General features: G+C 36.9%; 2 protein-coding genes across 2 annotated transcripts in view; both read left to right on the top strand.

Annotated features, from left to right (window-relative positions):
• The window catches only part of IPO11 (importin 11), an 84968-nt gene that overhangs the window by 59288 nt on the left and 7855 nt on the right, over positions 1-17825 (top strand). Inside the window, exons 30-31 of the mRNA XM_082075779.1 lie at positions 13561-13656; positions 17087-17171. Of these exons, the coding sequence (XP_081931905.1) occupies positions 13561-13656; positions 17087-17171 (181 nt within the window). The remainder of the gene's footprint in view (positions 1-13560; positions 13657-17086; positions 17172-17825) is intronic.
• LRRC70 (leucine rich repeat containing 70) lies at positions 3923-7745 on the top strand. Its single transcript, XM_082075780.1, has 2 exons — positions 3923-4235; positions 4713-7745. Exon 2 carries the CDS (start codon positions 4724-4726, stop codon positions 6647-6649), a length of 1926 nt encoding a protein of 641 aa, XP_081931906.1. The 5' UTR covers positions 3923-4235; positions 4713-4723; the 3' UTR covers positions 6650-7745.

Here is a 17825-nt window from a genome sequence, read left to right as displayed (position 1 = left end):
GTGTCATTTGTTTCAGTTACTTTGTTAGAAATTTAATTTTCCGTTGAAGAAGCTGTCTATATATAATATTAGGAAATGGCAAGAAAATGCCTAATAAAATGTTATATTCTCCTTCAGAGAGAGTTACATCCTTGTTTATGAAGTCAGAATTTGGTACATAACTAATTTGCATATCCACCCTTATAGAGGTGATACTCTGAAGGCCCGTCTTCCCCTCCTTTTTTTCGTTCCTCTATTCAAAAGTGTGCTCACAGACATATTTAATAGACTATTAGTATTAAAAGGAGCTCTTTGAATTATGACTTTGCAGTTGTCATCCATGTTTGGCCTTATATTTGTTTAGTTTGCCTGACAGGTAGCAGTGCAGTTCTAATGATATGAGTGAAAAATGTGGCTTTGGTCTTAGTCTGAATATCAGAGTCTGCATCGTTCAGAGTGTTATATATAGTACCATGACTTCCTTAATTGTTTGTCTCATCATAGCATTGGCAAGAGGATGCACTCAATAAACTTCCCTTGTTCACAATCTCTGTTAATTTTTCTCCTACACCTAATTGTTAGTATGGACTGGCCAGGAACAAATTATCATTTCCCCTGAGACCCGTAAGGCTTGTTTACAAGTTTTACCAAGCGATGGCAAAGTACTTAGTCACTAAATGCAGCTGCTCTGCAGCAGAAAACAAACTGCAGTGCTAAGAGGTTGATTGCTGCTGATATCTTGCTTTAGTTTGTGGCCTGTATAAAAAAATTCAGAAGCCTTGCCTAAAACTCTACTAAATATAGTCCACCCTAAAATTGATTGTTTTAGTAATATAAAAAACAGCAAAATATGATAAAACAGACTAAACAGCTTTCTTCAAACTTTTTACCTTTGTCCTTTGTAATGTGCAGTCTCCCTGTTTGGGAATTAGTTATTGGACAGTGACTAAAGTATAGCATATTATTAAAAATATGTAAATATCACATTATCGTAACAAACTTTAAAAGCAAAATTAATACCGATTTGTAGCTGATTTTCCACTTGAGTTTGTTCTGAGCTATTTGGTACACCTACTTCTCTCTCTGGTCCTATGCTCTGTGAATTTTGAGACTGCCTTAGAGTAGCTGAGATACTTGGTGACAAGAAGTGGTTAACAGCACAACCAATATCACTGCGAGAACTCCTACAATTAAGTATTTTCTTATAAATCAACATTTCATATTCAGACAATTTAATGAGAAAGGGAGGGTTTAAAACAAAACATCAGATCTCAAGATAAAGGAAATATCTAGCATAAAGAATGTTTGCATTTTTAAGGAAGAAATAGCTTTTGTATTTTCCATATGGGTATTGTCTGTAGTAGTTTTCAGGAAACAGACTAATTGTATGTTTTCTCTTTTTGTAAAATTTTTAGAAGCTATCTGTTACTAATGCCAAGAGCACACCCATCCTGTCCCATAAAATAGCAGGCAATAGCTGCTGAAAACTGTACAATTTGATTTAGTTTTGGATCAATTTCTAGAAGGCCAATTAGTTATTCTGTTTGAAATTTGGGAAACTGCTTTGACTTTCAAATGCATTCATATTGAGTATATTTCTTATTGTTTTTATAGTTTGAACAGTTCACTAAATATTGCAGTGAATAGTGAAGAATCTAAAGCCATATAAGATACATAGAAACAACTTGCTAGGAACCAGCTTTTGTTTATCTGGCCACTATATTGGTTTCTCTAAATTCCCATGCTGTCTGATATCTCATGGACCTTCAGTCTTTCTAAATGTGTTAATTTTGGCATTTTGCAAGAAGGTAGACCTATTAACAATTGTCTCTTAAAACTTTTTTTTAGATTGGGACTTGCTTCTTTGAGCCCTATGGGGTTGGTTCACACAGCACATCTTGAAATAAATAATTTTTAATGTTTTCTTTAGCCAAGTAAATATTGGCATAAATAGCCTATAGGTGTTACAGCTTAGCCAAGAGATAATTTCTTGTTTGAAGTAATTCTTCATTTTTGTTAATCTTTGTTCTTCCACTCACCTGCCTGCGTATGACCTAGATAATATTTTTTAATTACTCTTACTGTTCTATCCCCCATATGCAGGATACTTCCCTAGTCATCCTGAGAACTGTTCAAGTGTTTTCCTTTAAGGAAATTACATCTCATGTATTTTATTTTACATTCCTTTATATCAACCATTATGTTAAATAATATGAAAAACTAAAACGTGAAACTAAATAGTTATGTCTAAAGAACAGTTAGTTTTCCTATTGGTTTAATGGTCTCAAAAAAAAAGAACCAAATGCAGTTCTTATTCTGGCTTGTAACTGATGCAGGATTTGTCTGAAGTGGCTCATGGACCAATTTCCCTGGTCCTGCTGATTTCTTACTTTAGATATTGTGAGAGGTATCGACTCTGATAGAAATGAAGGTCATTAATTTTTTGTCTGTGTTTAAAAAAGAAAAACCAAAATTAAAAAAAATTCCCCTCCATCTAGTTAATTTTAACTAGCTCAAGTTGGAAAATTGAAGGACTATTGGGTGTTTTACAGATTCCAAATGAAAAAAGAAATGTTCAAAACCATTTTTTATAAAAACTTCAGAAATACAAGTTTCTTTTGGCAGAATTTGGAAGAAGGGCTCTCAGAAGCATGGCCATGTCTATTCTGCTTCCTTTGCTCATGTGAGTCGTGCATTTCAGCGTGTATTATGGTAGACAAAGATATTTGGGTGATATTTCGCCCCTTACATGAACTTCTGCTTTCTGTATGAGATCATTATGGCTGAAATTACTTGATTCTTCTGCTGTTGTGCCTCTTCCTTGGCTTTGGCAACGGATTGTAGAATGTCCTGAGTTGGAAGGGACCCACAAGGATCATCGAGCCCAACTCCTGTCCCTGTACAGGTCAAACCCACAGTTCATACCATGTGTCTGAGGGCGTTGTCCAGTCTTTAACACTGTCAGGCTTGGGGCTGTGACACCTCCCTGGGGAGCCTGTTCCAGTGCTCCACCACTCTCTGGAGGAAGAACCTTTTCCTAATGTCCAACCTAAACCTTCCCTGACACATCTTCCTGACGTTCCCTCGAGTGTTGTTGGTCAACAGAGAGAAGAGATCAGCGCCTGCTCCCCCTCCTCTACTTGTGAGGAAGCTACAGAGCTTTTGATCTTGCTTTGAAGATATTTTGATCTTCTTGCTGTCTGTGCCAGGTGCCCTTCCATCCTTCCCAATTGTCACTGCACTGATGGGCTTTGTCAGCTTCGTTTTGCAGAGCAGAATGGTGCTTTACAGTATAAATTGTGATTTTTATAGTTACATTGTTATTTGTAGGCTTAATCTTTAATTTACCACCTTGTTTTGTTGTTTCCTTTTTCCCCCTTTGATGATACGGCTGAACTTTGCAGGTGTTTGTTCCCTGTGATAGGTAAACTAAGGATGAGGGGAGACACAAGGAGCCCTGCAGGAAATGAGAGTCGTGCACCAAAGGTGTGGCTGTCAGAATGTACATAGTCCTCTGTGGATAAATTTGCTTTAAAAAAAGTGGCCTAAAGAAGGACTTAAAAAGCGTGGATCAAGTCTGCAGTATAAGGAATACAGAGCAGTTTTAATACCACATTGTGCGGTTCTCGTATCTGAGGTTTCCTGGGCTCTGCCATCCCAGCCTCCCTCCTCTCCCTCTCTGCTGGAGTGTGTGTGTGTGTGAGTGTGTGCGTGTGTTCACGGTGGCCGCAGTTTGACTCTGCAGAGAGATGGAACAGTGTAAGTGTTGCTGTTGATCTAATAAAACATCTCAGATTCCGGATGGTAGATAAAGGATTAAAAATAGCACAGCAGTACTCTTAGAAGTGCATGCGCTTTAATCTGAAAGTAATACCTAATTTAGCTAAAACTAATTTCAGCTCTGCTAGTTGAAAACAGTAAAAAGCCAAACCAGCAACAGTTACAAACTAAGATAGTTTGTAGTTTTCTAGAAACAAATCATTCAGATTTCCTTTCCAACAATACTTCTGAAGCACAGATAAAATGGCTTCCTGTCCCAGGGTTTCCTGTATCCATGGCAACCTGACTTTAACCACTTCTTTCTTAGTTTCCTGAGCAAACAGTTGCAAATCCTAGGGCAAAATGTAAGAGCTCTAGTACGCGACAAGATTGCCTTCAAAAAGCTTTCACAGATGAGTACGGTTGGTCAGCTTTTAACTAAGTCCAATGAGCTGCAAACCAGGAAAATAAAAGAAATAATGAACTTCAGATTTGGGGTAAGGAATTGTTTTTATTTATTTTTCATGTAACTCAGCATTATAAAAGTAAAATTCAAATTATAAGTGAGCTGCCAGTGAAAGGAAACTTGTTTCCAGTTAGCATTTCTACTTGAATGCTATTGAAAAATTTCCTAGTTCTTGTTAACTATAAAAAATAGTTAATAAGCTGTATTTTGAATTTACTAGAAGCCATTATTTTGGCAGCTTAGTTGCCTTTATGCTGCAACCAATTAAATATTTTCTGACTAGGCTGGCAGTACATTGTTTCATTCTTCGTTTACTTTGAAATTTTTTTCAGTGTAGTTCAAACTTATACTTACTAAGCTTTTATTTTTAAACTACTTATTTGGCATTAAAGGAGAATATAGAAAATACCGCTCTTGAAAGTTACGCTTATATTTTAAGGAATGTACGCATAGAATCTTTAAACTTCCACATTAATAATATTTATAAACTTCTTTTTATCTCTACTAGCAAAGTCAGAGATGATTGAGAAGGCCAAAGACAGGGATATGTGTGGTCTGCAAAGTTCTCCACCCTGCCTGGGAGCATTCCTGTATGTCCTTAGTTGTTTTCTTTTGTTGCTGCTCCAGAAGGAGGCTCTTGGCTGTCCAGCTGCTTGCCAGCTCTGCACAGGGAGACAAGTTAGCTGTCGTAATTTAGGGCTTTCAAGCATCCCGTGGAACTTGACAATTCTTGTGTACCTCAGTGAGAATAATGTATCGCTTGTCACTCCAAATGAACTGAGAGGCCTGCAGAAGCTTGTTGCACTCTATATGGATAATTCCAGTATTTCTTATGTGCATCCAAAAGCTTTTCTGGAACTCCCCAAACTCTGCTACTTGCATCTAAATAACAATAATATTAAACGCCTGGATCCAGGAATCTTTGAAGGTCTTTCCAATCTTCATTGTTTATACCTTCAGAATAATCAAATAGCTTTTGTTCCCAGAGGATTGTTTAGTGATCTCCTTTCTGTTAGATATTTAACACTTCAAAGAAATCGTCTCAGTATCCTTGGAAGTGGCACTTTCTTGGGAATGAGAAATCTCCGAACACTTAACCTAGCCAATAATAGGATTTCACGGATATCAGATTCAGCATTTCATCATCTTGAAAACCTTGCATATTTGTTCCTTGAAGGTAACAACTTAACACTTGTGCCATCAAATGCTATTGGAAAGCTCAAAAATCTTGAAAGACTTTCTTTGTCTCACAATCCCATTGGTTCAATACATCCTTTTGCATTTAAAGGACTTAGCAAGCTTCGATATCTGTCTTTAAAAAGCATAAAGCTTAAATGTATTGCAGTAAATGGATTTTTTGGATTAAACCACCTTAGCCAGTTAATCTTAAGTTACAATGATTTAGAAAATATAAATTCCAGCACTTTTACATTATTGAACAATTTAATGTATCTGCAGTTAGACAGAAATAAAATAACAAGTATCGGCAATGGTACCTTTGAAAAAGTGGGACAGTCACTTAAAATACTCAGTCTAGCATTCAATAATATTACAGAGTTACAACCTGAAGTACTCAAGCCCTTAGTGTCTTTAACTCATCTACAGGTAAATTATAATCCTTGGAACTGCAGCTGCAAAATGCTTGGTTTACTTAATTGGCTAGCATCGTCTCCTATTTCTGTAAAAATTCATTGTCAGAATCCCCCACGTATGCGTGGCAGACCTTTGCATTACATTAAGTGGGCTCAGTTTGCAAACTGCAGTAGCCCGACTCCCAGCCCAGAAACAGCCCAGAGTCTGGCATCCGTAGGTGTCCGTCACAACCCCACCACTTTGCTGATGGCATGGCATAAGGGAAACAGGCACAACACATTTGAACAGTCGCAACAGCTTGCCAATGCAGAAACTAAATATGTTGCTTTCTGGGAAGGAACTACAGCTACATCTGCTAACCCGTTTCCCTATGAAGAAAATGCTGCTGAAATTCCATCACAGACAACTACAGTATTACGAACATTACCAGTGCAAATACCAGCACAGACTATACCTGTTAACAGAATGGTAGAAGGAAAAGGTTTGTATCCAACAGATGCTTCTCTTGTATCGTTAGAAACACCCCTGCTTTGTACACAACAGGTTGAAAAGTTGAGTCAGGCTTTTGACATTTTACTAGCCTTTTTCATTCTGGCTTGTACAGTGATCCTGTTCTTAACCTGCAAAATTATTCAGTTTAGGCAGAAACTAAAGGTGCTGGAAAACTCAGGGGAAAAGAGCATAGAATATTATGGTTTTTATCAGCCTGGCAGGTACAACATCACTGGCCCAGTGCAGTCTCTAACTCGGAATGCAGTGGGGCATTCAGAACTGGATCAAATCAGGCTGCTCAAGCGAACACCATCTGAAAGTCAGGCACAGGTCATATTGTTTGAACATTCATCATTGTAATTTATCTGATTTGATTTGATGTTAACTTTACTGGTATCTGAAATGTCAAGAAATCAAGAACTCAATTTCCTAAAAGTGCCTGCACTGATGAAAATTAACGGATTGATAGAATTGTGAAAATTGATATAATTTGGGTTTGTCATCGTCATTTGCTTTGTGAATGTTTTGAAATGTATTGGTTTTTATCAGATGTCATTTAAATCTGATGTGGATAGTTACATTATCCTCTGTCCCTGTTGTAGGAATCTTTGACCTATAACTCAAGTACATGTGCTATATAAAGTACATATATATTTCTTTTCATTTCGCAATACTTGATGGTATAAGTTTCTATAGAAATTCCATAGCTAATTTGAAGCTTGAAGCAACAAAAATATCAGTTTTTAGCAGGACCATGAAGCTAAAAAATCTGGAGGAGTGAGAAAAAATAATGCTTTATTTATTTATTGTAATGCATTTTCTACTCTGCCTCTATTAACCATCACAGTGGGAAAAAAAAAGGCATATTTACACTTAGCATATTCAAAGTCTTGAGGAAAAAAAATTAAATGATTAAAATTTTATTCATACCTATGGCATATTTTAATATACAAAGTTGTGTATTCAGTCTGTGTAATGAACATATTAAAGTGAATTTTTTGTAACTGTGTATGTGTATCATTTTATGATAATACCTGAAGCTGGCATTAATAGAGAAACTAAATTTCTGTTGGATTGAACAAGTGACTAAGTTTATTATGCCTAATGTAATAGAGCTGGTTAATTATTGTCAATAAAGGATATTATGTTATCTATATAGTAACAGTTTGAGGTAGTTTTTGGCTGGAGAAGAGGTATAAACTGAAGAAATAAACTACACTTTAAATACATAATGCTACATTATTTACTGAAGATATGTGCATATTTGTAGCGTATATTCGAAGTGTCAGGTCAAAGTGCATTTTCTTAGTGGAGACCTAATTTTAAGCTTAATCTTCAAAAGATGGATATTATTTTACTATAGAGTTTGCAATTTTTTTACTTTATATTTCTATTTTAAATATTGATGATCAGTTTATGTTGTTGTCAGGCTATGTCTAGTGTGTTGTAGCTTTGTTTCCAAACTGAATTTCTGAGATTGTTGTTGTTACTCCAGTAATTCAAACTTAATTTAGGAAAAAGTCACAAAAATAGGTTCCAAATAGTCCAGTCTTGTAGAGTTTTCAGTTAATTGCATGGGACTTGCTTTTGTAGATACTGCTTGTCTTCTACAAGCCTGTGCCCTACAACTACTTAGTGTATAAGCAACACAATTTACAGCTAGATCGTTTTGCTCAAGGAAGAATGGAAGACAGTATTTCCGGAGTCTGTCCCTGATGGGGTTGATTTGTCTAGAAGTATCTTGCTGTTCCAGGATCCAGCCTGGAGACCAGGGCATTCTACAGATGAACCAGAATGGCCCTCAAGATTCTTGTTCTAGCCTGCCTGCTTTCCGCTGATGTAACTCATGTGTGTGGCTGGCTGTTGAGTCTCCCTGTCACCTCGTTTGTCCATCTGCAGTGTATTCCCAGGAATGGCACGTTATCACCTGCTACCAGTACATGTATAGACCTTCACTGCACAGTGTGGGTGGGAATATGCAAGTGTGCCTCTGTTGCCTGCTATCTGTCTCTGCTGAATGAAATGAAATATCAATTTACTATATCGCAATATATTTTACTGTAATTTACTGTATAATAGGTCAGATACTTTTATTCAATGGAACACTTAATTCAGCTACTTGAACAAAAGCTTAGACTATTTTGGATTGCTTGAGTCAAAACTTTTTTAATAACTTTCTAGTTGTAAATCAGATGTTAAATGTAATGGGTAATGTTTTTAAGGAGGGAAAATGTTGAGTCTAATTCATGCTTCATGATTTTTTTAGGTAGCTGATCCATTACAGTCTCTTCCTCTTCAACCCATTTCAGTTCCTTTCTGCCTCTCCTATGTAATTACTCGTGATAAGTGCTAATTTTTTTTATTTAATAACAGCTGCACAATCAGTGCATTAATAGGTTCTGCAGTTTTATGTGCTGTATTTCTAAATTTTCAGTTTTAAATGGATGTCTTCAGAAATACGGACTTAAAATTCAATGGAAACTAGTTAAGTTTTCATTTATAGAAATGTTTATGTGCCTTTGCTAGAGAAGATTCTTGGGAGTAGGCAAAGGTTGAGGCAGAAAAATAAAAAACACTAGTTCTCAAAGAAGTCTGTCAGGGACTGCTCTGTTTTAGGCTTCAATTTCCACAGCTGCTCTCTACAGAAGAGCAGGAGAGGTTCCTTCTGAAAGTATGTCCTTTCCACAGACAAGCTGCAGTTGTTTGCCAGGTGTGAGTCTCACCATCTGTGGTGATGGAGCGTGAAAGGAAACCAATGGTGTCAGAGCTGCTTTTGCAAGCAAGTATTGGAGCAGGTGGAAACCGTCCCTTGGTGCAGAGTCATCCCCTGATATTCAGTTTGTCAACAATTTGGATTAGACTAACAAGGAATTGGGAGATTCATCATGCAGTTGTGGGGGAAATGCCTTTCTTTTGAGTTCACTAGCTTTTGTGTTTAAATATTCACACTAGGAAACAGATCCTTTCATGTACACATGTGGTTCATACGTCTAAATGTAAAAATCATTAGAGAATACATTAGAAGACTTGGTTGTGTCTGCTCTCATGAGGCAAAATAGCACTTTATGATAATCAAGTTCATGGTCAGCTATAGAATTCCATGGGAAATGTCTTGGCTGATACGTTACTGTTTTAGGAGCTCCTTAGCACTGTGCAGCTCCTGAAGTGGGGGATGTGTGCAGAAGAATTGTTTACATTGCTTGCAGAAGTGCAAAATAATCTCCATTTGCCCCACTCTACCTCTTTCCTTGGCTAATGAGATAAAAATAAAGAATTTTTCTCAAATCTACTGAACACTAGGAAAGATAGGAAACGAAGCTTTTCCCTTCTTTTGGTGTTTACTGCTTCATCCTGATGAATGTAGAAAAGCAGAAGAGATTTTATCCTCGTCCCTTTAATCTCTAAAAAAGTGTGTTTTCCCATGCAGGATTTTTCCTCCATTTCTCATAGGCTGAGGAAGATGCATAGCAGACATGGGAACCATTTGATTTAAAATTTGTTGTAAGTTTTATTAAGCTGATGCAAAAGCTTTATTTACAGTGGCTATCTATGTAATTGAAATCCAAATTCTGAAATTTTGCATAAGACCTCAGGATAATAAAAATGTTGACTAGATACCTGAGTGTATTAGAAATGATAGACATAATGAGAAAAAATGAATATTATCTTTTTCAGAATAGATGTCTGTTTTCTCCTTTGCAAAGCCTTCATTCTTTTATCTGACAAATTATACGATCTTTGAAATAAAAGATGTGAGTTTATGTACAAACTGCCATAAATGATAAATTTTTTTTTTGTTGTAGGCAAGGTGAATTTTATTTACAGGCAGCATAAAAGGTTATTTCTGGGGGAAAAAAAAAAAAAAAAAGAGAGAGAGAAGGCAATGTGTTAATTGGATCTTTGAGTTCTTGGGTATTTTAGATCCAGACAAGATTATAGATGTTATAATCTGCTAAGTCTGGGCCTGTCTTTTGCTTATTTTTGCTTCATAAACAAATGAGGTTTTATCTGGAGAACTTATGGAAACTGAGTAGGTATAGAACCAGTTATAATTTGATGCTGTTGTTTGTTCTATTGCTGATCTGGATTATGTGCAGTTCAAGGGGGGAACTGCTCAAATGATGTCTTTGTTCCAAGTTGAGATTTTAGTATGGACAGTGTTAATTTTCTGTTTTGGAAGTTGCTCTAAATACAGCGTCCCTGTCTTTACTGAATCTGCTATATGATTTTGAAATGTATTTCTTTTAAACAAGCAGACTAATTCTAGTCTCTTTAAAAAGGTATTATGTTGATTTGCATTGTTCTTTTATTCTTCTATGAAAATAGGGCCTGATGCATTCTGTATTACCATTGAACTTCAACTGAGGTACTTTTTTTCAAAGTACAATGAGCCTATGTTGTCTCTATATTTCACCAGCACATGTCTTGTATTCTAAAAATAGTTGCATTGTTTAATCATTCCATACTTGGTAAACAATTCAGTGAGTCTTCAGTAGGAGGAAACTTCATGTCCCATTTAAAGGCGGGGGGGAAGGAGAAGGTATTACCTATACTGAAATATGCAGGCAGCAGTTAACCCATTTTGAAAGGTCTTCTACATTCTTTAGCTTTGCTTTCCTCAAAAGAAACATTACTATGAATTTTCAGTCTTTCACTGAAGAAAGAAATAAAACAACATTCCTCATTTATGCTGTAAAGTAAAAAGTTAAAATGTCCTCTCCACATAAAGAAATGAATGATTTCTCTATGTGCTTGAGAGCTAACTGTCAAGAACAGTATTTTGGGTCTTCAACCAGTATCCTCAGTTTCTTCTGGAAATATTAAAAATCCTTGGAAACACAGGTTACTGAAATGGGCCTCCCTGTGTGCTCTTCCTGTCAATCTGCAAGCTTGGAAAAATCTCATAAATTGAATGAGCACTATGCCTACAGTATTTATTTACATGTTAAAGTAACCTCACTGAATAGGTTGACCATAATTAGCCCTGCAGCTGATGAAAAGGCTAAGCCTTCATTGGGTCAAACACTTTTTTCACTCCCCTCCCAATATAGAATTTCTGTGATAGTTAGGGATTGTTCATGCAGCTTGGAAGGAAGAAATAAAACTACCACGTAATAGGCAGCAACCTATACTATTAATTAAACAGTGCAGACATATGGGCACAATTTATTTCTCCAGGGTGCAAAGTGTTTGCATCTGCTCTTGGTTGAATGCCCCTTGTGCTCTGTTGACATGAATCTGAGGACAGCTGTTTCCTTTCTCATGTTGGAAAATATTAACCATGCTAATGGCATTTTCCTAGAGATGTGTTTCAAAAAAACAAATGAGGTGGAAGAGCTTTCATGGGAGGTGTGCTAGGTGGAAACCACTGACAAGTGAAGAAGCCCTGTCTCCGAGGGCTCGTTCTGCGGGCTGCCAGGCAGCCAGCATGTGCATTCCCAGCCGTGCTGTGTACTCGCTGGGCTGTTTGCTCGCTGTCTGCAGCACCCCGCAGAGATTCAGCCTCGCAGCATGTAATAATTTGCTGTTCTGAATGAGATGGGCAAGCTTCCTGGCAAGGGAGAAAGTCTCTTTCAAAGCATATGTATGACGATGATAATTAGAATAAGCCAGACTGAAAATTGTGTCAATTTTTATTTTGTGGAATTTAGGAGTTTCAAGTTTCATTTTTCAAAATACAGTTCAGATTGTGCCACTCAACAGTAGCTGAATAGAAAAGGGAACAAAAATAATACTTTGGAAACAAAATGATAATGAGCTGAATCATAATCTTAAAAAATTTAGAAGAAATATTTATATGCTTAGTATTCTAACCTGATATGCTTTTCTTCTGAAGCATCCATTGCTATATAAAGTCTTTTTGTCATATACGTAAAACTTTGTTTTATGTCTGACAAGAAGATTTTCAAATGCAACAACTAATGTTGAAGGAGCTACAGTTTATCCAGTTTTTTAGTTTGCATCCGAAATAAAGAAATGAAATCATATTAAGAAATATATTAATCTGTGATCAAACATAAAGGATCAAACTACAGGAGCTTAGTGTTCAGTACCTTTAAACAAATATGGGATGTGTCTGCTTATGCCACTAGACAGCAGCAGCCTCCTTTGGGGGAGATTAAGCCTGAAATTCCAAACAGGGAGTAATAAAATGCTCCTGTCAATGGCAGTCCCAGGACAAGAGTTGTAGTTTACCGTCACCAGGTAGGCCATTTCTGTTTCTTTGCTGCCTGTAGCTGGAACTTTTGCAGTCTTCCCGAGATGAACATCTTCTCACTTGCTGTGTGTCTTCACGCTCTTGTGGTTCACAGAGTAGGAGTCGATGCATGGAAGTCCCACAATAGCACATTTCTGACACTACAGTCACAGTAGCTGGAAATTCAGCAGAAACAGCAGTCACAGCTGCTTTCCATTAACAAGGTGGCACCTACTTTATCCATCATGGGAAGATCATGTTTCTGTGTCCTCACCCTACAGGCACATCAGTTTTCAAGGAAGGAGCAAGTATCTAAATTTAGTGTTTGGTGTCATTTCAGGTGTTGTGGGGCTATCCAGTCTGGCCTTTGTCTTGTGCTGGCAAAAGGTGCTTGTCTTTTCAAGGTCCTGAGTGATACCAATCAGCTGTTTGCAGTTGTCTGAAATAGCCTAGTTTTTCATATGGCAGGAGAGGCCTGTGTTTCAGCAAAGAGATCCTGCTGCACCATTCATGCAGAACTGGGTGCAGATGGTTTTCACCCACCATGGGGAGTCACTCAGCTGCCTAGGAGGGTGAAGGAATGCTTGTAAGGCTGGACAGAGGAAACAGAGTGTACCATCTTTACAAGCTACCCTTTGCTGAAGTGTCTGTGCGTAGATTTTTGCATTGAATAATGGTGGGAGAAAATGTGTGTATATGTTAGAAATAGAAGCCAGTATTCTGACCTCCCTGCTATCCAGAGCCTGCCCTTCCCACTTCAGTTCTGGAGTCCTGTGCTAATGTATTTTTTCTTTTATTCCATTGGCAATTATGTCTAGGTTTTCAACAGTGGCACATGAGGTTTTATTCTATTTAAGAATGATGTTTCTTGCATATTTTTGAAACCTTTAATGAAAAAAAAAAAGAATTTGAGTTAGCTGCTTAATAGCATGCTCAGCTAAGCAGTAAGCAATGAAAATACTGCTTAGTAAATGTGCTCTACAGTTACTGAGCAAATTTCCTGTTTAGTTCCTTTAGCTAAGTCACTTTCCTGTTCTTTGCCGCGTTGTCCAAGATAAATTTTGTTCTTTTTCAGTGTTATCCAAGATAAATTTTGTGGTATCATCAACATTTCAGTGGAAGGGCTGCATGATGTTATGGCTGAAGATCCTGAAACAGGAACATACAAAGAGTAAGTGGAAAATCTAATTAATTTTTGTGGATTCAACAGTCGTAGTACTGCTGTATATGTAGTGTTTTAATTGGAAAAATCTGTAGACAGTTAAGATGTGCTCATAAGAGTTGTGTTTTCACAAGAATGAATGTTTTAGTAAGATAGGAAATTTTTGATCTTAAGAAAAATGATTGTAATGGGGGAGAGAGGACTTCAGATTACAGTCAGTATAATTCTATGTTGTTTGTTAACTTCTCTACCAAATTATGCCTTAAAATGTTCATATGCTTAGGTTTGCTTTTTGCTCACTATCTACAATTACAATTGGACAAGCTTGTATGTTGATAGGGTGATACTTGAGAGTTTCTTTGAGTGTGGCATCTGGAGTTTAATCTAGATCTTTTTCTAAATGCCTGAGCCTCATTGAATGGACCTAGTGTACAATACTTGAAAACCTAGGGCAATTCTTCCCTTCCAGTTGTTCCAGTTAACACACCTGCTGCTACAAGCATACCTCAAATGACAGTTTCCAGTGCTGGCAGCAAGGGTTCATTTGTGGCAGGAAGGTGGTGTCAGGGTGCTCAGACTGCATGGCCACCCAGCACCACGCTCATTCCTTTCCTGCTGCCTCCCAAGTTACTCGTGGTATTCCATCAAAGCTGTGGTAAAAAAACAAACAAACCGACCCCAAACAACAACACCAAAAACAACAACACCAAAACCAAACAAACAAAAACCACCCACAAAAAAACCCGACCAACCAAAAACAACAACAACAAGCAAACAAAAGACCACATACCACAAACCTGACCAGTAAGGATTTTTCAAGACAGAGATCTTAATGTTGTTTTTCCTTTGTAATGATTACATAGTTTTAGAATGATGGAGATTTGCAAGACTTTAAAAACAGATGCTAAGCAACATGTCCCTACAGACAGTATGTTCTAATAACAGTATTTCCTGGATGCTAAGAATCAAACATTTTCTAACTTTCAGATAATTACTGGTGATGGAACAGACTGTATCTGAACTAATTAATTAATTGCTTCAGGGGATGTTTGCTGGCACTGAAGCCAGCTGGCACAGAACAGCCTGCCTGCAATCTATTAAGTTTTCCTCCACTTAGAACAGGTGGTACAAACACAAGTGTGCACTGAGAATGGTCCACACTCATGCTGAGCCTGAGCTATGCCCAATAATTGCTTGCGAAAGTACTTTTTTTTGTCCTGACTCTCAGTATAGAAGATGTAACTCCCAAGTCTGAGAACAGGCTTTGGCATTGTGTTCTGTTTACTACTGGAGACAACATTACGGAGTCCTTTCTATTTCTAAATATGTGGCTTTACAAAAAGAGTTCTCACAGAGAAATAAATAAAACCTTGTCCTAGATAATTTCATATTTTAAGCCTGAAGACTTGTAGAGCTTGTCACTTCACTTTTCCAAGCTCTGGACATTGCTTTTGCTTCATAAAATATAGGCGAACAGAACCAAGGACATATTTCTGTGGACAGATACTGAATGGGCTGTTCGAAAGATTCTGACAATTTGTGTTACACATTTCAACATCATCTGAATGTAAATAAAGTGAGAGCACTCATCTGAAGTTGTGTGCACTATTCTGGGTTTCCACATTGAAGAAGAATGATTTAAGCCTGAATATATTCAGAAAAAAAAATTGGTTACTCCTCTGATTATCATAATATCTGATTACTGTAGAGCAGAGACTAAACAACATGTTTAGCATAGGAAAATCAAGGCTGATGTAATATAGAACTGCAGCCACTGACGATGAAGAGAAGGTAAACATACACAGGGAAAACTACAAATTAAATGACACTGTTGGCTTAAGCGTCAGCTGACCATTTAAACTAGAAAACTGAAGAAGCTGCTGTAGTTAGAGCAAGGGGATTTTGGAAGAGCCTTCCCAAATACAAATGCAAAGATAAAGGTCTCTTCTGGTTTCAGATCAGATTTTGATCAGGTTATGAAAATAGTTACACAGTGCCCTGGCTTACAAACAGAGTACACTCAGTCAGGTTTCCTAGTTTTTATGTCTTGTATTGTAGTAATAATTACAAGAAAGCTTTAAAGACCTCAGATTTTCTGGAAAGGGGAGCTGAGTTGCAAGAAATCACACCATTTATGTGGTGAGGAGACAGCAGATTTGCTGTACTATTTTGAAATAACTAATCCCTTTGCAGGAAAGGACTTCTCTGTTAGCATTTGACCCTTCTGCCATGCTGTTCAGCAGGTCTTTCATAGAGCTCTAAACATGTGTCAATAGAATACTGAATATATATAAACAGAGTAAGTCTGAGTATTTTTACACAAAATCACAACTTTTTTTCATTTTCGTAACTTTAAAACAAGTTATTCAACTTAGCTGCATGAACATTTCACCTGCTAATGGAATGCAGCGATTAAAACGCACAGTAGTACAGGGCTGAAAATGAGCAATATTATGCATCTGTCTTTGCGCTTTCTGTGGATTAAGTGTCCTTGCTGCCATGAAACATACCTAATATGCAGTTGCAAGTTGTTGTCACCCAAATGATTTTTAAATCCTTTTTATTTTTAAACTAGATTTCCTGGGAAAAAATTGATAAAGTAATGGAATATTTATGTATTCTTCCAATGCAGAGAATGTAAAGTGAATGGAAAGCTTGTCTCCTGTAGGATAGCTTTCCCCCGTGTTTTTATAAAGTCCATTCAAACTGTTATAAGAGACAGAAAAACCACTAGCATTTAAACTGTTTATTTCATATTTTCTGGTTTTATATTTACTTTAAAAATAATATGGCTGTTCCCTGTGTGTACCAGTTGAGGGTGCAGCAAAACAAAAAATAAGAAGTTTAAAGGCTCTGCTTTACGTGCCTAGAAAAAACTCTGCAGAAGCTAACTCATTTCTGACCACCTGAAACATTATTGTTCAGTGTCTTGCATATTTTAGAGTCTAGAACCAATAGCAGTGACCAAATTGGTTTTCAGGTCCTCTTGTTAAAGATCTCGCAGGAAAACATGAATGCAATGAGAAATTACAGCTAGTTTTGCATGCATGTCTGCCACTTTGATTTTCATGTTAATAGTATAAAGAATGCTTGTATAACACTTCCTTGGAAAGACTGGGAAGTTCTAGTTTGAAATGGTAGGTTTTTCTGTATTTATTGTTTAAACCCACGTAGTCTGTTTTTTGTATTCAGAAATGCATTTCTAAGGCAGAACTTGAGCTAAAATACAGAGGATAACTGAGATTGTTACGTGAGTGTAGGTGACACAGAACATGCATTCAGGCTTCTTTAAATTCATTGTTCTCAGAAAAAAATAACTTGCTGACAGATTGCCTGACTTTCATCAAACTCCCTTGTCTCTGTCCAGTGTTTTTAAAAGTCCTTTAAAATAATTTTTAATGGTAGTATATGGTAAAACTATTCTTATTGCCATTCTTAGCTGCATGCTGATGTCTCATTTTGAAGAGCCCAAAGCTACAGAGGATGAGGAACCTCCCACAGAACAAGACAAAAGGAAAAAAATGGTAAGTTTTAGATCTGTTACTCAGTTGAAAAGCTGATTTTGTGATTACCTTGTGTAAAATTAAAGTCTTTGCCTTTGGATTTGGTTCATCTGTTGTTCTTGGAAAATTCATCAATTGAATCAAAAAGGAAAATGCTTTGATGACAAATTTGCAGCCACAACATTTATGCTTCTGCTTTTCTTTCAAGTTTGGGAAAATGTTGCCAAAACAGACATCATCTGTTCACAAAATCTGGACATTATAAAATTAAGACATTATAAAAAGGTTTTATTGAAAAATGCAGGGAGTTAAAGCTTACTGAAATGTCATGACAGGCCAAATTTCTCATATTTAAAGGAATCTTTATTATATTGGATCATGTGTTTTACCTGAACATCTATTGATCCTGATACTTGCATGGAACCATGTTCTAATGTCAAGAGGTCTTAAGAAGGAGCATTTATTTAGATGAACATATCTGGATTAGGTACCATGCAATTGTGCTGCTGTCCAACCTAGTCTGTGAATGTTTCATAATTTAACTTTCATTGCAAGAGTTCAAAGAACTGGTTCCACACACAGAAAACTGCGGTGTACAAATACTGTCAAATAAAATAGAGTTTGAACTGCTTGGCATTGAGTAATTGCTAAACATGGGACAGGGTGATTGAGCAG

The sequence above is a fragment of the Streptopelia decaocto genome, assembly GCF_964273445.1.
Source record: "Streptopelia decaocto genome assembly, chromosome: Z".
Taxonomy (NCBI): Eukaryota; Metazoa; Chordata; class Aves; order Columbiformes; family Columbidae; genus Streptopelia; species Streptopelia decaocto.
This window is presented reverse-complemented; position numbering and strand designations above follow the sequence as displayed.

Coding starts and splice junctions, on each gene's coding strand:
- LRRC70 (XM_082075780.1), top strand. CDS start 4,724: ATGATTGAGAAGGCCAAAGACAGGGATATGTGTGGTCTGCAAAGTTCT.